This window comes from Galleria mellonella, unplaced genomic scaffold (assembly GCF_026898425.1).
Source record: "Galleria mellonella isolate WM207_F2 unplaced genomic scaffold, CSIRO_AGI_GalMel_v1 utg117, whole genome shotgun sequence".
Lineage (NCBI taxonomy): Eukaryota > Metazoa > Arthropoda > Insecta > Lepidoptera > Pyralidae > Galleria > Galleria mellonella.
Genome location: NW_026441980.1, coordinates 7,604,382 through 7,625,459, shown reverse-complemented (window position 1 = coordinate 7,625,459; position 21,078 = coordinate 7,604,382). Strand labels below are relative to the sequence as shown.

The following is a 21,078-nucleotide window of genomic DNA, read 5'->3' as shown; positions in this document are numbered from 1 at the left end:
AGTCCTCGTGAAAATAATGCACTTCGCGTAGGCATTGAGTGTATACTTGATTTTATATAAATCATTCTATTATCTGTCTATATTTTTCAGTTGCCAAATAGCTTTAAGTCAGGAATAACATACAATAAATGTATATGCAGCTAGCATTACGTAAAAGATTCATTTACCTTCCATTTGTCCTACATACGACTACTAATACTACCTACTTGAAATTGTATTTTTTATAAGTACTTATTTATATATTTCATAAATTAAGAAACCAAGTATCAGCATCTATTTTTTCTTCGTCGATAAATTACTATATAGTATGAAATAGGCCTCCCGACAGTCTAATATTTAATTGAAGATTTATTTTGAACTTCGTTCTAGAAGTGTAGTATATCTATGTAATGATATTAATATAATATTTTTAATAGATAAAAGCAATAATAAATACCATTTATTTCATGATTGAACATTAAAAACCAATTTGTATTGAATGACTAGATTTGATTTAATATTTTTACTGCAATAAATTTTCATCCATTCTTTTTTTAAATGTGTTTTTTATACACAGAATGAATGGTGTAGAGATGATACTATATATTAAATAATGTAATGGTGATTATGTTTACCATCCACCTAAATGTATTCGGATTTCGGCTTTCTGTCCGGTATGTGCTAATTTTTATTTATATATTAATTTTCTCATGGCATAATTGAAACTAAATCTATCGTCATTGAGTTTGGTCCATTCCAAGTCAATTATGGTTTACTAATATAGTAATAATTTACATTCGGACATTCACAAACAACAACAGAAAAAGGAATGTAACCTTTACCTAAACAGTATACATAAAGTATATGACATAATGAGCTAATCGAAGACTTATAATAAACACGATTTGTCTTCTTGGATGTCGTCTCTTAGATATACGACGTCTTGTTCTTTTCACATGCATGCGATAACAAAAACTACCAATAGATCATTTGTCACTTTAGAGCTATAAAGCTCGGTCCATGACTTAATCGAAATGGTCTTGAATTAAAAGTACAATTGCCAACTACAAAAATCTACAATACAAATAAAATGAACATGTTAATTATATAATTAAACAGAGCAAATATATAAAGTAAATATAGTCGAAACTCGATTAACTTGTTATCGCAAGCATTCGGATAATCGAAAATCCGGATAATTTAATTTACGTTAAATTGCTACTTCAACCTCATTCACGTACATGTACATGTACGTCCATTCAAAACAACAAAAACCAGTCAAAATCAATTTTTATTAAAAGATTGTTATTTACAAAGTTATCTAATCGCTGTTATTAATTAGTAAAATCGCGAATTCGTATAAATGGTGAGCGGATAATCTCTACTATATTCAAATTTCATAATAAAAATTCAGTTATTCCAGTCCAAAAATTATGTTTGCTGGATTCGTAATATTAACCGTAATGTATCATGTCACGGGTAAAACTTGTTGTTTGAGAAGTTTGCTGTTGTTATTATACATTTTTGGATATGATAATATTAGGCCCAGTTTATCAGAGTACAATAATTTTGGTTATACTTATTTATATCTAATTTATGAAATTAGTTTATTAGTCTAAACAAACTCGTGTGTCAAAGTTTAAAATTTCTATTAATGTTCTGAGGAAAATTTACTTTTACAAAAATCACTATCACTGGACTTCCATTTCTGTTTAATATATGAATGGTATTTAAAAATGAACTGCAAATAATTGGTGCGATTGCTCTTTTGAATGGTATGCATGTTTGCATACATTATAAAAAATTATATTGTTGTCGTATTACTTATATCCAATTAATCCCTTAAATTGTTTGCAATGCATATATAAACACACAAAGTATACATTGTAATCTATTAATACTATAAAGTCAATATATGTACAATGTATTACGAAATATATGGTTTAAGTAGAAGACTGGAGTTCAAACGATGTAGTTCTATGGATTAATTTTTTCCTTTTAATTAACTATTACAACATTAACTCGTAACTAAATTGTTTAGAATACATGTAGGTATAAATTTTGTCCTGAAAAGTTGTGGAAATTAACATTTAAAAAGCACGTAATTATTCAATCATAATTAAAAATACAATAAATAATTATAATTAATCCTTCAGGAAGATAAACATTCCTCATGGTTGACAAAACAACTAAATATATTATACAATGTCTTATACCAAACTGGTAAAGTATCACAGAAATTAACCGTACCTAGCTAAAACTATCATGACATTTTCAAATATAAGGATTTGGTCAGTGTTGACAGCGAGTACATTTTGAAAAACTACTAGTTTGGTAACTTACATTACCTATGTGATAATTTAAAATAAGGCCCTGTTTAATACAAAAACTTATCATTACTACTATTGAAAATTAGATATTTAGTGTTCATTATTTAAGTCAAAACAGCAAATTTTCAAAATATTCGATGTTACTTTAAATATTGTAAAATAATAAATAGAATGAACTAATTATGAGCTAATTCTGTGTATGTAATTCGTCGGAATCTCTATTAACTGTCGCTACAGCTGTGTATGGCCAATTATAGATGGATTGCAGTGGAACGTGCAGCAACTCCACCAGGTAGCGGTAGTTCGGCTCTGAAGATCACAATAATAACATAATGTTAATTAGCTGCCAATGAAACATGAAGAGACAGACAGCAGGAGAGATAAATTTCACTTCATGAAGCTTTTAACTTTCTGGATATCTATATAGAAAACCTAATAGTAAGTATAGATATATATTTTTTTATTGCAGACCTTACAAGCATACAATGCCACGGAGTATAATAAATGATGTGTTCTTGAACTGCAATGATGGAAAACTATCATAGAACCTGCCTGACAACAAGTATAAGCGTAGTCTGTAAACGCCAATACTAGATGTATTACAAAAAACAATCGAAAAATCAAATTGTAACCCTATCCAAAATAATTTAAGGAAAATATTTCTTTTAAAATAAAAACACCACTGATAAAATTAATTCTCACCATTCTCTGGATTTATATATCCTTTTCGTATCAAGAAGTCCAACAATACGGGGGCGCTGGTAGTTTTAAACTGAGGCGAGAGAGCCCGCTGTATACATTCCTCTGCAGTAAGTAATTCAAAAGATTCCACTTCACCATCAGCATTACGTGGTGCAAAATCCAATGGCAATTCGAGGTCATACACATATTCAGTGTTTGGAAATAATCCCCTTTCACTTTCAAAATAAAAGCTACAAAAAAAATACATTCTTTATATATTGTATAAAGTAGAAGCATGCTGATGTACTGGAAGCTAGACTAACTTATCATAAAAATACAAACTAGGACTCTTCAAGTAAAAATGATGAATAAGTATTTTCTACTGTCAAGCACAAACCCATCAAAATAAAAAACAATAGTGCAAAGATCAAACTCTGTATATTTTAATTATTATATTTAGTATAAAACTTCTTACCTAACACAACCAGCTGGGACCAATTTTTTAACTAAATCTCCTTCTACAGATGCCTCTTCAGCAGCTTCTTTAATTGTTGTTTCTAGTATTCCATAGCCTACTGCTAGTCCACCACTAACAAAGCAATCCCACTTTCCTGCCAAAAAAAAGTAACAATACATTATATTGTATGTACCCATGTACTTTTGTATCTTTGACGCAACTTGTAACCTTGTAACCAGCTTGATGTAGTTTAATAAATAGAATATTAATGCACCAGTGTAAAATTAACTTGACGGGCATAAAGTAAGGTACATACTCCTCAGAATTAGTATCTATAAAAAACTTGCAAATAAAATTAAAATTGCCTGCATAAATGCAGGAGTCTCATATGCCGGTTCCAGTTTGAGAATTGAGAGCAGTTATTGAGTTTTTCTCTTTTCCAAGAAATTAAAAATTATGTAAAGGATTAAAAACGTACATAGAAACCAAGAGTTCTAGCTGTTAATTAACTATTGGTATTGCAAATATAACAATCTAATAATCTTGTTCATGTCATAATTTAAATATAAAAATCACACAAATACATTTATTTCCATATATTTCATTTTACTCACCAGGCCAAGTTTGTTTTGTAAAACTTCTTTGTTGTAACCAGATGCATAATCCTTTGGTAGGATGATACAAGTAGCCAGTAACACTGACACCATAATTTCTAATTCCAAACAGACAAACAGCGCTCCGATCCATTTCCAAAAGACTTTCGTGATGAAATGGTGTACTTACTTCAAAGCACTGTAAGAAAGTGTAATATAGATATTTGAGATGTATACATATATAAGGATATATATAAGGATATAATAATAAAAGCAAATTAATAAAAATATAAATATTTCAAATAAACTAATAATTAATTATGTTTGAATATGCATATAGGTATAAGTTATAGAATGAAGCGTTGATTTCTGATGATGATGATTAAAGAGTTGATAAACTCATTTGTTGTCGTTTCTAGAGTTCTAGGATGGTGCATTAATATAGTTGGTAAGTAATCTCAAAGTATATAGAGAAAAATTTATAGGGCTGTATATCTCTGAAACTTGTTGAAGATCCTTGTTGAATAACGTTTATTAAAGTATAGGAGAAATATAAATACTCAATCAAGACTTAATGTAACGCGACTACAGGCAAATAGTATCTACCTGCATACCGGACTTTTGTTGCAAATGCTTCGAATAAATTAACTACGGGCGAAATTTAAACTTAGAAAATAGCTAGAGTTCTAGTATTTCCTGAGAAAGAATTTGCTGGTTTTGTTTTTGTTAAGAAAAATTAATATAAAAATTATCTAACCTATTTGCATCCGCTAAGCTGATAAGATCTAACCTATTATATTACTATCATAATACCATATTAATTAGTATTCTATTATACACTAAGTAACCCAAATTCATGTGCAATTTACAATTGATAATAATTGGGGGGAAAGGGATTGTTAGTAATGGAGTTTGACAGCCCCATTGCTAGCAATATGCCCTATCAGGTCGACCTCCACGTGGTTCCCCCTGGAAACCATCGTGAACAATTCTTGTTGAATTCGTCACGATGGGCTAACTGACCTGCTTCATCCTCATCTATCATCCTTCACTGGTGCCCCGCCGGTGTATACCGATAGCGCGGGTGGGGTTGCCATTCCATTATCATCAATTAAAAAAAAAAAAAAAAAAATTGATAATAATTTGATCCAACACTATACACATTATATAGATATCTTATCTGCACAAACTTGAAAGTTATTTGAAGATTAAGAGATTACATACCCTGAGTCAATATATAAAGTTAGTCTACTTATGTTTTCTAGATTTATTTTATTATTTCTCTAAATTGCAAGACTTCAGAAAAGTTGGAAATTTCAGACCCTAAACTATTTTTGTGTCACAGAGAGATCAATTTCAATCAGTCGATACTGATAAGCAAATAACTTGAAACATCTTCAATTAAAAGTTTCATGGGTGCCCAGGAAAAAACTGAATACCCAAATGTCATCTTGTCATAGTTTTTTTTCTTTTTTATTTTTTTATTTCTTCAACAACAGCAATTCAAGTGATAGCTGTTCTAATAGTGATCACAACCAGAAGTAAAAAGTATAATAAGTATATTTTTCTTTTTTGTATTTCTACTAAGTTTATTACTGTAATTGTTTTGGGGGAACATTAAAGATTATCTATTTATTTAAATATATAATAATAATTCAATATTTACATTTTTAGAATCAAGAATTGATTCTAATATATGACTACTACTTTATTATTTATTTTACAAACCTCATCACGCCAACCTTTGAGAGCACAAATTTCATTTTCAGTTCTAAGATTTTGTAATACCTCTGCAACTCTCATTGTCCTTTGTTTATAATCTCGGAAGGCAGGATTCAATTCTACATGTTTATCAGTTATATTAAACACCTGTAAAATATTTAATAAAAATCAATTGATAAATATAAAATATGTTGAGTACTTCAGTCTTCAGTCTAAATGAGGGATATTTTGTCCATTAATGAAATTAATAATTAAGATGAAATCCTTAGCATACATTTTAGTTTGGTCACAATAAAAATCTTAAAATTGCTTGCTAATTACAAAACTTACACACATTTACATACACATTAACTCTGCAATAAGCCTCCAATAAAATTTAAGAAACATCAGGTATCCCCGAGATGAATATATGCAATGTAGTCATAGTAAATTATTTATCAAATTGAATTTTCTATAACTATATTGCACTACAACACTAATTAATCCCAATTCTTTATACTAACTAGTTATTAATATCAGTGATTTTAAAAAAGATGAAGAAGATATTAACAGAATGAACCTACCTTAGGGTCTAATAAAATTCTGGATAGAGAGCACATTATTATACCTAATTTGGTGTCATATGTCATAATTTAATTTAAAAAAAAATTACTAGGAAAAATTTTAGATAAAATTATTCCCATCTGTTTAAGACATTTTATCTGTTATTATTATTTATCTAATTAATTAGTACTTTGGAATTTGAACTAACTGTTGATAAAAAGATCATACATTAAAAAAATTCCACTATTTAATTATACCTACATATACAATTTATACATTACAAATGTTAAAATGAATTTGTTACTTTTTGACCCATTAACTGTTCAATCAATCATTATGAAAATTTACATAAATACATATAATATTTCAGAATATCAACCTACCTAACACAATTAGCAAATAAATTTTATTTAAAAAAAAAAGAAATAAATACCTAAAAAGGCAGTTTCTTAACCTAGTTAATAAAATAAAAAATTAAGATGATGTTCCACAAAAAAAGACTTCAAATATGGCGGCAAAACCAATTATTATGATTTAAAAACTTCTGAACTATATTGGTAAAATCTAAAGAAAACCCCTTTCAGATAAAAAGAATTTACAAAATCTGTTTATAACTATCAGTTATAAGGTAACAAACAAAAAACCTTACTGAGAACCTTGTTATCTTTTTAAGTCAATTTAAAAACATTTTTCCTTGACCATGCTAAGGAAAAGTAGTATTTCTTAACTAAATTATAAAACCTGCTATTATTTAGGTTGACAGTTAATTTAAGTAAACTACCCACCTAAAAAAAATTGAGGTTTATTTTCAATATTTTAAAGTATAACAGGCCACTTTTTATCCAATATAGTTAATCATCAGTTAATTATTATCACATGAGAAAAGCAAGTGAGTGGATATATACTAGTATTTAATAAAACAGCAAAATATTAACCTCAGGAAATCTCTGTAGGTACTTTAGCACATTTGGTCTAATGAGACCCACTTGATGACCAGCCACTAAAAATGGTTTACATGTTCCTTGATGCAAACCTAAAACATATATATAAAATATAGACAGTTTTAAAAAATAGGTACTCACTTAAGTGCATTAACTTTATAAAAATAATTATAATACTTAAATAATTTCATTAATAACCTAAGTTTAGGCGGTAAAATTATTAAAAAAAATATTGAAAGTTTACTTAGAATAAAAAATATTCTTATTAGTAAGTACCTACACAAAAAACACTTACCTCCTAAATAGAAACAGTTAAAGTTTCTTGCTAACTTTAATAATTCGGACGCGGTGTTTTGTATTGACGAATTCATATCTTTCATATTTTTATTCCATAAATTATCAGAAAGTAATCAGTGCTTGCAAAATACAGACGCCTTGCACCAATCTACCTTTTCCACTAATGTAGAAAAATAATATTTTAAAAACAATTATGAAGATGATGACCCCAAATTATTTATAAGAGTGAAATCTATGTGGAAAAAGAAATAAAAAACTTGATGCCTGTGTAATATTATTTAGAACGAGCAAAACGACAAAATTACAATAAACCGACTAAGCAACTGACTGATCTGAAGACCAGTGTTACCAGAAAAAATGAACTGAAATTCACCGAAAGTTGGATCACAAATAAGATTAACTCTGTCATGTAAATTTTTTATAGCATTGTAGCCAAGAAATCGTTTAATTACTTTAAGGCTCTGACTTCATATTTTAAATATTTAAATATTATAGATCGCGGTATTATAGATCACTATGAACTAAATTTAGTTATTTAATAATTTTAACTTCAATAATATAAATTTGAGAGACTTCCCTATGTTACCAAATTGAAATTTGAATTTTAAGAGATGTTTACCGTAAGGGTACAGCTGAATCGATCCCATTACTTGAATAATTATTGTATTTTATAACTTATAAATAAATTAGCTAATATCTAATCGAACCCAAATAAATGGAATTATATATTATAATAAAAAAGCATGCACCAGTTCGAATACTGTTGTGGGCAGGACGTTTCTATTTGAAATTACGTTACCGTCCCCCACGTCCATCATCACATAATATCCACTCTGTGCCACCATGAGAACCATAGTCATCTTGAATTGGCGCCATGATAGATAAACTTGCTATTTCAAAAACAGCGTAACAAAGTTATTCTTTGTTACGCTGTTTTTGAAATAGCAAGTTGTTGTTTTTAGCTCAATTTTCAATAGATTTAAACTGGTGAGAAAACAATAATTAATATAAGTAAGAATAATTAAAGTTTGCATGTATTATCTAAATAATTAATTTACTCATTCATATACATAGCAGCGGAGTTAATTTTTAAGCTATATTACCAATTTTGGTAAACTTATAAATTTTAGTTAATTTTATAAGTTTACCAAAATTGGTAATATTATTGGTAAAATTGGTAGTATTGTTCCTGTCATTGTGCCTACTGTTTATCGACATGAATCGATTTTTTTTTTATGCAACTTAGCTTGGCAAACACGCTGACGGTTTACCTGATTGAAAGTAGTAACTGTCGCCTAAAGACATGAGCAGTACCATGGACATAACAAATTATTTCGCCCATAATACCTCCCATGCATTGCCATTCCTGAGGACTCAGCTGTTATTCCTTTATACTCTGTAAATTCACTGCCATATTTCATCCTTCAAACCGAAACACAACCATGCAAACGCAACTACTTTACAGTAGAAAAACGAATGGGACAGAGGTGCCCAAGCAAATGACTTTTGTACAAAGTTTCCCTTTGGTAATTGAATTATAAGTAATATTATGAAAATAAATAGTACTTAAAATTCATCATCATCAGTATTCCATCCATTATCCGTCCACTACTGAACTTAGGCCTCCCCCCTAGACTGCTATAATATGCCAGAAGTCGAGATATAAAGAATAAACCACCTGCGTCCATCGACTCCCTACATTGCGTTTAAAGTCACTCCATCTGCGTTTGCCTGTACGGGGTCGCCACTCAAGAACCTTTCTTGAAAACTTCACTCGATCAAGTTTTGATCTGAGGTGAACAGAACCTTGTCCAATTCAACCCTAAGGAGAGACAAGTCTGCACGTTCACCGCAAAAAAAAAACGCCGTTTGTCGTATCTCTTCACTTTCAAGGCACTTCCCTTGACAATAACTTAAGTCCCTAGACTCAATTTATTATCAAGGGAACTGACGTTGGCATTGCTATATCCAGCGAAGTCGTTTTGCGGTCTTCTGGAGAAAAAGGCTAAGATGGCCTCCAAAAAGTTAGAGTGCTCAATAGAGTGAGACAGTATTTCATGCCGGAACACCGTTTGAAATTGTATAACGTTCAAGTCAGGCCACATATGCAATACTGTTCTCACCTATAGGCAGGAGCGCAACAGTACCAGCTTCTTTCGTTAGACTGCATTCAAAGTCGAGCGGCTTGAATCATTGATGACCAGCGCCTTACTGTCCGACTTGACCCACTGAAACTGCGTAGAGATGTTGCATCTCTGTGCATTTTCTATCGAATATATCATAGGGAATGCTCCGAAGAATTGTTCAGATTGATACCTGTTGCTGATTTTCACCACCATACAACCCGCCATAAACTAAAACTTCATCCCAACCATCAGGAGGTACAGACGTCTGTGCGTTTTTCAATATACTTTCTTCCACGCACAAGCACTCTTTGGAATCAACTTCCAGCAGCAGTATTTCCGAACCGATACGACAACATAACCTTCTAGAAAAGAGTATATTTCTTTTTAAAAGGCCAGCAGCACATCTGCGATACCTCTGGTATTACGGGTGATCATGGGCAGCTGTTGTCACCCAACATCAGATGAGTCGTATGCTCGTTTGCTCCCTATTATAAAAAAAAAAAAACTTCGAGCGTAGCATTTTCAATCATAACCGATATAAGTGTGATATGGACGTGAGACATGATTTTAGTCTTATTCGTGATCATTTTAAGATCTACTTACATAAAATTATGTATAAATAATTAACTATATTTGTAGTATTCAGTTTCCACTTAAAATTTTTATTTGACTCGGTACTATACTTCCACCTTTTGTATAATACACAGAAATATAATACATAGAAAATTTGCAGTATTTGCCTGTCAAAAAAATTAGTTTAAAAATTGTATACTAATTTTACAATATGTACTAATTTTATATTGTCCATGTTTTTAGTAAAACTTGAAAATTTTATATTATGAACTGGCTAGGTTTTTTCATGGCAACTCTTGATTCAGTAATGCTACGATGTCTATCCGAGTACAGAACCAGAGCACGAAACCCATCCCAGTGCAGAAAGGTGAAAGACAGGGTGATGTCATATATTCGAAATTCTTCACAGCTTCATTAGAAGATATTTTCAAATTTTGGACTGGAAAAGATATGTTATGAACATCAATGGCCAATATATCACTCACCTTCAATTTGCCTTTCTCAGTACTATAGATACTTCTCAACAGGTAGGTCTTAAGTTGAACATGGACAAGACTTAAAATGGACAAGACGTAAAATCATGTCTAGCATTCATGCCACACCTATACCGGTTACGACTGAGAACACTAACTCGAAGTTGTCGACGAGTATGTATACCTGGAAAAAGTTGTCTAAATATATAAGTCCAATTTCGATCGAGATGTCAACCGACAAATCCTACTCGGCTGGGCAGCATTCGTAAAACTACACCTTCTTTTCATCCAAAATACCTCAAAGTTTGAAGACGAAGACCTTTTACTAGTGCGTGTAGCTAGTGATGACTTATGGAACCTGTCCAACTCTTTGTTGGTCGCTGGTTTTGCTATAGGTAAATTTGGCAAGCACTTTGAACCGAAAGAATAAAATTAGACAAAAATAAAACAGCCGTGTATAGATGTTCATGTATTGTGATATAATAATAAAGACTAAAGAAACATTCCATGAAACAAACGAAAAACATAAAAGTATTTTAAAATTATGAAAAAGTTTATTTTACAATATTTTTGTTAGTTTTGCAATGGTGATGATGATGAACTGTTGATATCGATATGTTAAATGAAGGCATATATAGATAGTGGTACAACACTATGGATAATCATTAGGTTTTCTTTTATAATTTTATTATATTGTCGCTTCGGAAAGGTAACATGCATTTAATCTTTTTTTTTCTTCAGTTTATGTCGATATAAGGCCGGTGCTAACTTCTATAACGTAGTGATTATATACTCTTTGTTCGATAGTGACAACGAGAAAAACTATTTACCTTTTATAATTATCTATTCTGTGTAATCTGTGGTAATTACTTACTATGTTTATTATTTTATTCTAATGTATTTCCGATAATTTCCATATATATTACAATTTCCAAAATCATTACATATTTTCTCTTGAGATATTGATTAATAAATTAATTAATATTACCTATATAGATAAGCTATCGTCTTTTAATATGTCTTCAGAATGTATTGGAATTTTAAATGATATATCTCCTATATTTCGTCCGTACATACAAAATGTTTACGAAGAATTGAAGCTTGGTAAGTAATATATCATCATATCAGCTTTTGACTGTCAACTGCTGAACATAAGCCTCCTCCTATGGGGGTTTTGCCAGTAATTGCCGCACTTGGCAGGCGGATTGGCAACCACAATTTCTAATGGGTAAAAATGGCATGATAACCCCGCTTGCGCTATCGATATACACTGGCGGGGTACCAATGAGGGGTGATAGGTGAGGATAAAAGGGCAGGTCAATTCGCCCATCGTGAAGAATTCAATGATAAACTAATCACGATAATTTCCAGGGAGATCCACGTGGAGGTCGACCTGATAGGGTATATTGATAGCAATGGGGACTAATCTCCCCATTACTAACAATCCCTTCCCCCCTGGCAACCACAGTTAGGCTTTGGAAATGTTTTAAAAAAGATGCTACTGCCGCCCATTTTTCTGCCTCTCATAGTTGCATCTCACGACACCCAGGGGTAAGAAAGGGGTGGCCTATTCTATGCCGGGTCCACATGGGAAAAGTTATATATATTTTTTATGTAACTTAGAATGGCAAACAATGTAAAGAACATTAAATAAAATGTTGTAAATTATTGATAATAAAATATTCCTGTGAATAATATAAAAAAATACTTTTATTCTTTTTTCTCATATTTGTAACTTTTATACCATCTTGTAAAAACTTATAATCTAATAATTAATCTGTGAAGGTAAATAATTTTTACTTAAAATAATTACTAAATATTTTTATAGGTATGTGATTATAAACAACTACTCTTCTCCATTTCGAGAATTTAGATTTTTTTAAATATATAATTATAAGGCAAAATTGATCAGTTAAGTTTTTCCTTTAAACAACTTTATTTTTTTTTCTTTAAACCACCCCTATATAACAATAAATAAAATAAAAAAAAAAAACTGTTCAAATTAGTTAAACCATTTTTGAGTTTTAACATTAACATGATTAATGAATGGTGATTAATTTTTGTATATGTAGATTATATTAAAACTCAGGCATATACATTTACAATAAATCTAATATTATTTTATTATTCTTAGGCCTTTGTAAGACCAAAGTTGACTTGGAAAAAGTAGCTGGTTCAGATTTAACAGATAGCCAGTTACGATTAGTGCTGCCTTATTGCTCTAAAAAAATAAAATGGGAAATTATATTTGATCCAACAACACCTTGGTTTGCACCAGACTTCAGATTTGATGATGAAAGTTTTCTGAGCAATGTTAATGAGGAATTTTTAGAAGAAAAATTACCAAGTTTGTGTAGTTGGAATGAAAATGATCCTAAAGCACTCAGTTGTGTTCTATCAGAGTTAGTTTCTTTATATAAAAACCATCAGGTACGGAAAATTCTATTTTAATGTACTATTATATCTTTTGGCAGATGTCAATGTTATTTAGTGTGGAAATAGTGATATGCAATTCAGTGTGCTCCATTCCAATACACAAAATTGCACAATGATGAATGTAGGATTGTTTATTGTCTCTAGGAAACTGATCAAAAGACTGGCATGAAACCCACCTATGTGCAAAGTACACAATAAATGTGCGTATTATAACACAGTCTTATCACAAAAGTCTATTAAAAAGAGAATAGTGATTGTACAGCCAAATTGATATCTTAAAACATACTATCTAATTATGGAACTTCATTCAAACTTTTCCAACTCGGTAATTTTTTTTTAATAAGTATACTATATGACTAATTGAAGTTTATATTATAGATAAAAAAACTTAATGAAGATGAAAGTTCTCGTGCTTATTTTGAATACACTGCATTACTTGGTGATGCTTTAACAACTGAAAATGATATTGAAGTTTGGGTTGGGAACCATGTGGTTGAATTTCTTATTAAACTAAATGTGGATACATCAAGGCTTCCTGAATTATACAATGATGGGTTAGTACAATAAGCATACTACACATTAAACAATACCTTTATTAGATATATTGCATATATATATATATATATCTTAGTCTTATAAACGTTCAACTTATGGCCGTCCTAAAAAAATACGAAACAAAATATATCACAAGTAGTACCTTTGTTATCTTTATTTTAAAGAAAAGTAAAAAATGTATGAATACATGGGTGACCAATAATTTTAATATAAGTCTGTTTCAATGTTTAATTATTAGAACTATTGAGGACAGAAGGGGAAAAAATGTTAGGACACTTGATACGACACGACGAACTTATGAACATTATAATAGAAGGAAGAAGGGGGAGAGGGAGACCGAGACATAGTTACATCAGGCAGATCAAGGAAGGAGTTGGTGTCGTGTCGTATCAAGAGGTGAAGAGACTCGCTGAAAATCGTAGTGAGTGGCAAGAGCTCCACCGACAAGAGCGCAGCTCTTAAATGGATAGATAGATAGACAGTCTGTTTCAAGTAGATTTTATAATGGTACAATTCATAACTGTATCTATCATAAATAGTGACTTATTGTCATTAATGTAGAAAAGGAGAATATATATATATACAAATTTCAAACTATGACGTTCTGATTTCAGTATAGAAGAAAATCCTGGTATTGACACAGCACTACTTCTTGTGAGGTATCCAAATTCAACAAATGCAGAATTAATATTATCACCTCTACTTACGAAATCACTGGGAAACATAACTTTACCATTGTAAGTAATATTTCGAATTTTAAAAGGAACACTAAAAATTGCTTGCTTGGATCTCTCACACTTTGGCGTTGTTACACTATCCTGTACAGGTAAGTATGAGTGTGTGTAATTTCTAATCATATGGCGCAATTAAACTATGTAATATAAAACTAAACCATATACTTATGATCTGATAATATGCACTTTTTTACTAAATGTATCATTGTGTATATCACATGTATATCTTTTTTACTAAAGTGACCCGAAAAAATCGTAGAAAAAAATGCCGACTTTTGAAAAACTACATAAGAGATTTACTTCTACTTGTTTTCTTTTTTTCTATGGTAGCATTATAATCCTACAAGAAAGTATCCAGCCAATAGCTCTGTTTACCTAGACAGGTGACAAAGAAATTTATTAATAGATAGATTGTGATATAAAGTGTCTTGTTCTTTTTCATAGGCGCGGGTTATTTAAATTACCTACCAAAAGTCTTTTTCTACTTTTAAATTTTTGAGATAATATGTAGTGGTGCTAATATTTTTTTTTTTATTTCAATATAAATTCAATAAGGTCTGAGTCTTCATTTATATCTAATTTCTTTAGCAAGATTATCTATTTTCATGAACTATTGTTTCTTTTTTTTTCTTTCAAATCCTATAACTTACTCATATTAACTACTATTTTTTTATGTCTGTTTCTAAATACATATTCTCTTGTTGTTTTAACTATATATTGAATTATTTTGTATAATTTGCAGAATGCATCAATCAGGAGTTTTAATGGACTATGTGCCTATGGTGACGGAACTTTTAAATAAAAAGGTATGATACATATTGAACAAAGAAAATTCAAGAAACAATTATTTTATACATCTGGCAAACAACCTCTTGATCAATCCGATAAGTTTTAAATGCTTAACATAAATACTGTGGTCAACAGTAGTAATGGGCAATATGGTCAAGTGTAATGGTCAATTGATTCAATTGTTTCAGATCCAAGATGTCCTGAATAATGAAAGATTAAAACGAGAACTATTGGCTCAGCTTATTGTAAAATATGAAGGTGCTATTTTGGAGCATGATGCAAACAACGCATCATTTCTCTTTGAAATGAATGATTTTCACTGGATATTACAAATTGACATTGGTATATTTTTTTCCTACTTTTATAAAATTCTTATTTTGTGCCTATAAAGTTAATCTTACAATCCACAGATTATTCCTTTATTAGTAAATATTATTCTATAATTTTTTGCAACTATTAAATCAATTCTAAAAATTCTTACGTAAAAAGATTCACTGTCCCAGAATAATATGTTACTAATATAATAAACTGTTGACCGTGATGGCACTTGATATGCAACTTTGATTCATTGGCAAGCATGCGTATGAGTATACTGGGAACAGCTTATCCAGAGTCAGCGGACTACAGATATCTTAAACCGTGGGATATCGTTAACACATAGGATCTATGAAATGATGGTATAAGGCAGGGGGAAGCACAAAAAAATCCCGATGGATCGACGTGTAACGGCTTAGCTGACCCCATATGCGAATATAACTGTTGGCCGTGATTTTGTTTACGTGAATCCATTCCGATAGGAAATTTTATTAGTACTTAATTTTGCTATAATTCTTCCTATGTCATCAGGCAAGCAAAATCGATCGATCGATCTTAGAATAGCAAACAAGCTGACGGCCCACCTGATGGAAAGTGGTAACCGTCGCCTATAGACATGACAGTACCATGGACATAACAGAGAATACTGTTTCGCCCATGATACCACCCATGCGTTGCCATTCCTGAGGACTCAGGTGTTATTCCTCTGTACCCAGTAAATTCACGCTATATCCCACCCTTCAAACCGAAACACAGCCATGCAAACACAACTCCTTCACGGTTGAAACACGAATGGGACAGAGGTACCCAAGCAATCGACTTTTGTATAAAGTCTCCCTCTGATGCTTGTAACAATCCATCAACACCCTACTACAGGACACAGATTTCTTCTATAAGTGAAGTTACTCGTATAAACTGGCCATTTCTAGTTTACGTTTGCATTGGTAGATCGTGCTTGATGCCGCAATCGCCTTTTTTAATATTCCTAGAGATGTGAAAAGGGGTGACAACATACTTATGACAAACAACTAATTTAAACTATTTTTATCCCTTTAACTAATTAAATTTAATTATTCAATTGACAGGTGTTAAATTTCCAGAGAAGCCTCCTGTTTTGATGTTGAGATCTGTTTATCATTCCACCAAAGGGAAGCCTAAATTCAAAATTCTTCCATCTTGTCCCTACAGTAATTTTGAGGGGTACATAGAACAGCAAGTTGAAATTTTCAAAATTGAGTGCAAAGGACAAACATCAAATAACCAACTCGTAAATTTAGAATAAACCCATAACTTATAATTTAAAAGTGACATAGTTTTTTGTAAAAATAGTTGTATTAACAAGATGAAATCAAACTCAAAAAAATTTTATTTCAACAATAAAATTATTTGTACATAATTACATATGGTTTTATGTGTCTTAAGTACATACTACTTATATTAATGTGTACTTACTCATAATATATTAGTGAATTAATGGGTTAAGACGAATGTAATACGAGTAGGATATCATAATACATCTACCTTTAGGTATAATATGAATATACTTAATGAGATTATGAAATATTTGGAATCTCGTAATTGGTTTAGTATGAATATCTAATAAAATAAATAGTTAGAAAACAATCACAAAGAGTTTCTGCAGTGACAAATGTTGCCGACAGAAGAACTCCACAAAAAATAAAATTTAATGTGTACAATTCACCTTAATACAGAAACTTTTAAGGAAATAAATGATAAATTTGCAAATACACACAAATTAATTAGTTAATTTGGTTCCTCCTTTATTACCAATCAATTCATAGCGATATCTCATATACATGACTTTCATTCTGTCCCAAACATTCTCGAAATTATCGATAGCTGGTCTAACATCTAGCAACGCAAATTGATACTTGTTGTCAAGTTCGCCTCCATCATAATAGTCAATAATATAGCGAACTTCTTTTCCACATCTATCCACAATCCAATCATGTCGATCAAATGGCAGTTCATACCTGGAAAAAGTAAAGGATCTTTAAAAGTGTATACATATCAGGGCAATAAAAACGATTTTTCTTAAAAAAAAAAAACTTGTTTAAATTTTTAATACTGTTGTAATGAAAGAGTTGGTAAGATATGAATACTTTGTGACTATTTGTATACATTATACATACTTTTAATGTTATTAATATTAAACAAGCAATAGAGAAGTAGAACCAGGGCTCTATGGTATTTGATAAATTACAGTACTTAGTACTAAATTGAGATTTTAAGTGAGATTGTTAAGTGTATTATACTAGAATATGGGATACATACCCAAGCCAAGAGCGTATACGAGCCCTAGGGCTGTACTGTGTAGCTTTTCCACCAAAGCTTTTTAGTCTGGGATGTCCACACTCCTTAGCATGTAAAGCTTCCCATTTCAGAACTTCTTGCCATGCCTATAATAAACATGTCTAATAAATTTTACATGTATATTTAATTTTATTTGAATACAATATGTGTACGATCACAGCTTTTTAAGTCTTAAATATTGCCCACTTTAAAAAGGTCACCAAAGACTCTGATGACTCAAAAATACCAATGTAAAATTTTATGCAAGTCTTTACTGATTTATGGCTCCTGTTTGAAGGGAGGTTCTTGGACCTCTGCCTGAACACCCTCTCACCCTAAGGCTTTTGTTGTAAATTTATAAAACATTATCTCATTAGATTACTGAAATGATCATAAACTATCAGTTAAAAATACCACAGACTAATAGAAAGTTACATAATGAATACCTGTTCATTGTTAGCATTGTGGATTCTAATAATATCATCCATGTCTTTTGGCTTTATATCTTCATCTTTCCAACGCCATCCCTTACGAAGCATGGCATTCCAAAACATTTGCTGACTTGGATATACCCAAAATTCTGTAGAACCATCGGGCATAGCTCGTGGAATTGTCGAGACTTGCCGTTGCGTTGGAAGAGGAAAAGGTTGATCAGGGGATGGTTGCTGGTTTGCTGGAGGCATCTAAAATTTATTTACAATTATTAATTTATGAAATTTTTTATTATTGTAATTTTCATGAAATCTATATACAGCAATTAAAGTTATTACAATTATTTTCTTATCATCAACACTATTTATTAATTTTTCACTATTGGACATATAGGGGCTGGGTAGGCTGTACCCACCCCAGAAATGTCTGGTGCCAGCCTATGCAAAACTTCATAAAGACATATCTAAAAGTATATGTATATGCCTCTTTAAACTACCACATTTTAAACTAAATGTCTACATATTAATATCACAGACTTTATGGAAAAGAGTTGTAAACAGGTTGTCTGAGATAGATAGAATGATAGCCAGGGTCTACAATTGGAGATGACAAATTTAATCCAGTTTAACCCCACTAAGATACAAACTATCACAGAAAATAAACCCTATTTTGCTGTGGCTCTGCAATTTCACATCCTTTTCCTTATCATCTCTAAGAACATTGCAATCCTTAGTATCAAGATCTCTAGCGATATACAGTTCCATTGCCATCTTTAAGTTGAAGCTAGCATCAAAAAGATGCAGTGTACGTAATAGAGTGATGCAACATTTTACGCCGGATCAATAACTCTATAAGTCACAAATTCAACCCCACATGAAGTGTTAATCTCCCATAAATGCTACAAGATTTAATCCTTCAACTCAGTGCAACCATACACTATGAGAATTATTGATAATTTCAGGCATACAAGCAGTATTGGATCCTTACATATTAGCCCTTCTTTGCATGAATTTTTTTATTGGTGAAATAAATAAAGGTGATATAATTCATGTTCAAAATTAAAGGAAAAATTGTTAAAAAATAAATTTGACACAATCAACTTAAATTGAATTTGTTCTTTTACATAATTTTTGGGCATTCAATGTTATGATGGAAATTTCCACCATTATACTAAGAAGGGTTAGGACATTTTGCCTCACTTTGTATGTTTGACTGCTTATACAATGGACTGTGCTCAGAAGAATTGTTTAATATGATGCCTACAGCCACTTTCTAAGATTCTACAGCTCACCACTGACAGGGAGTTCATCCCCATACATTTGAGCCTGAATAGTCATATACAGCACAGTTTCAGAGATGTTTCCTCCCACAAAAACTCAGGTTATGAAATGAACCAAAGTTTTTTCAAGAGACTATAGCATGAGATTCTTTTAAAAAAAATAGAGGACACTTCTGGGTTAGCAATGTGTATGTAATAAATACTCCTGATATTGCAGGCATTCATAGACTACAGTACTCACTGACAAGTGGGAAAGATGCTCATTTGCCACTTCAGTTTTTTTCCATGATAATGTAATGGTAACTCTGCTTGTACTAACTGTTTATGCTGATGTAGCACCAGTGGGGGTATGATAGATGAGAATGAAAAGGCAGATCAGTTAGTCCATCATGATGAATACACCTGGAATGATTTCCAGGGGGGACCGTGGGGAATTAAACCTGACAGGGTATGTTGCTAGTGATGGGACTGGCAGTCCACACTACTAATAATCCCTTCCATCACTGTGTACTGCAGTAGTATAAAAAAGATTGAATTTTGTAAATAATAATTATGGTTAACAATAAACCCTAATAACTATCTGGGGGGGGGGGGGGGAATTGTTAGTAAACGGAGACTAAGGGTCCCATTGCTAGCAATATACCCAACCGGGATGACTTCCACATGGTCCCCCTAGAAACCATCGTGCTGAATATCAGGTCTATTCATCACGATGAGCTAACTGATCTGCTTTCATTATTACCTGTTATCCCTCACTGGTGCTCTGCTGGCGTATACCATGAGCGTGAGCCGCGTGGCCTTTCCATTGTCATCCAAATAGAAAAACTATTTTATTAATAAAGAATCGATATTGCGTACATTACCATATTATAAGGGTTAATATCACTTCCAGTGCCATGTTGTACAGGGCATTCTGATACTTTCTTCGTTTCCTGTTGTTCCTTGGATCCTTTGTTGTGCATAGGACATTCAGGTGGTGGATTTAAGTTATTTGTAGTAGCTTTTATGTTAACATTAGCATCTGCAGACACTGTATTCCCCATTCTGTTGTTAATTGTACAAACTTACGTAAGATGAATTGAAGTTAGGTTTAGAAAGTCATTACTTTCCTGAAAAGATACGAAGAACTAAAAATGAATCTCTTATTAGGACAAATTTCTAAGATCTATCTAATTCTTTTTAAATTATTATATACAATACGTACCTACAAAAGGGTTTTTAAACTATTTTAATTTTTTAAAAGGATCATATAGCAAAAAGAAATAAATAAAACCGTAGATTATATAGACTACGTGTAAAGACAATAAGTTCTATCATAGATAAAAAAATATCTTTACCAGCATAGATATGATCAGAGTTGCCAGATAAAATGGATGAGAAGTCACCTAATTTTTTTATTCCAAGGTAACCTAACATCACCTAAAACAACCCTCCACCCCTCACTCCATAAATATCTATGTACAATATCAATAATAAAGTATCCATGTAAATAATTCAGTGATCTCGAACG

The 21,078-nt window shown here is 31.3% G+C and overlaps 3 protein-coding genes across 4 annotated transcripts; 1 reads left to right on the top strand and 2 right to left on the bottom strand.

Moving 5' to 3' along the window:
* Positions 1-1,252: 1,252 nt before the first annotated feature.
* LOC113511969 (uncharacterized) lies at positions 1,253-7,882 on the bottom strand. The gene is made up of 7 exons (XM_026895710.3): positions 7,542-7,882; positions 7,241-7,338; positions 5,769-5,909; positions 4,062-4,239; positions 3,466-3,601; positions 3,012-3,241; positions 1,253-2,618 (listed from the first exon to the last, which is right to left on the bottom strand). The coding sequence occupies exons 1-7, from the start codon at positions 7,624-7,626 to the stop codon at positions 2,497-2,499; spliced, it is 990 nt and encodes a 329-aa protein (XP_026751511.1). The 5' UTR covers positions 7,627-7,882; the 3' UTR covers positions 1,253-2,496.
* Positions 7,883-11,503: 3,621 nt separating this feature from the next.
* On the top strand, positions 11,504-16,940 carry LOC113511930 (BRISC and BRCA1-A complex member 2-like). Its single transcript, XM_026895660.3, has 7 exons — positions 11,504-11,819; positions 12,850-13,145; positions 13,530-13,705; positions 14,321-14,443; positions 15,183-15,246; positions 15,418-15,571; positions 16,630-16,940. Exons 1-7 carry the CDS (start codon positions 11,732-11,734, stop codon positions 16,824-16,826), a joined length of 1,098 nt encoding a protein of 365 aa, XP_026751461.1. The 5' UTR covers positions 11,504-11,731; the 3' UTR covers positions 16,827-16,940.
* LOC113511931 (holocytochrome c-type synthase) lies at positions 16,893-20,894 on the bottom strand. 2 transcript variants are annotated; one of them, XM_026895661.3, is made up of 5 exons: positions 20,773-20,894; positions 20,432-20,677; positions 18,304-18,540; positions 17,840-17,964; positions 16,893-17,538 (listed from the first exon to the last, which is right to left on the bottom strand). In XM_026895661.3, exons 2-5 carry the CDS (start codon positions 20,609-20,611, stop codon positions 17,301-17,303), a joined length of 780 nt encoding a protein of 259 aa, XP_026751462.2. In that variant the 5' UTR covers positions 20,612-20,677; positions 20,773-20,894; the 3' UTR covers positions 16,893-17,300. The 2 variants fall into 2 exon arrangements, with proteins under 2 accessions (XP_026751462.2, XP_031769323.2); XM_031913463.2 differs by having other exon boundaries at positions 20,432-20,695; positions 20,773-20,885.
* Positions 20,895-21,078: the final 184 nt, after the last annotated feature.

Bases quoted from the DNA above. Each gene is read 5' to 3' on its own strand.
- LOC113511931 (XM_026895661.3), bottom strand. From the start codon at position 20,611: ATGGGGAATACAGTGTCTGCAGATGCTAATGTTAACATAAAAGCTACT. The intron at 17,965-18,303 runs GTATTCATTATG...TGTTTATTATAG, and splicing joins ACAATGCTAACAATGAACAG to GCATGGCAAGAAGTTCTGAA. The intron at 17,539-17,839 runs GTATGTATCCCA...TACTTTTTCCAG, and splicing joins CGTATACGCTCTTGGCTTGG to GTATGAACTGCCATTTGATC.
- LOC113511969 (XM_026895710.3), bottom strand. From the start codon at position 7,626: ATGAAAGATATGAATTCGTCAATACAAAACACCGCGTCCGAATTATTA. The intron at 4,240-5,768 runs GTTTGTAAAATA...ACTTTCTTACAG, and splicing joins TCAAAGGTTGGCGTGATGAG to TGCTTTGAAGTAAGTACACC. The intron at 3,602-4,061 runs GTGAGTAAAATG...TTTTTTTGGCAG, and splicing joins TACAAAACAAACTTGGCCTG to GAAAGTGGGATTGCTTTGTT.
- LOC113511930 (XM_026895660.3), top strand. From the start codon at position 11,732: ATGTCTTCAGAATGTATTGGAATTTTAAATGATATATCTCCTATATTT. The intron at 14,444-15,182 runs GTAAGTAATATT...TATAATTTGCAG, and splicing joins GGAAACATAACTTTACCATT to AATGCATCAATCAGGAGTTT. The intron at 15,572-16,629 runs GTATATTTTTTT...TTCAATTGACAG, and splicing joins GATATTACAAATTGACATTG to GTGTTAAATTTCCAGAGAAG.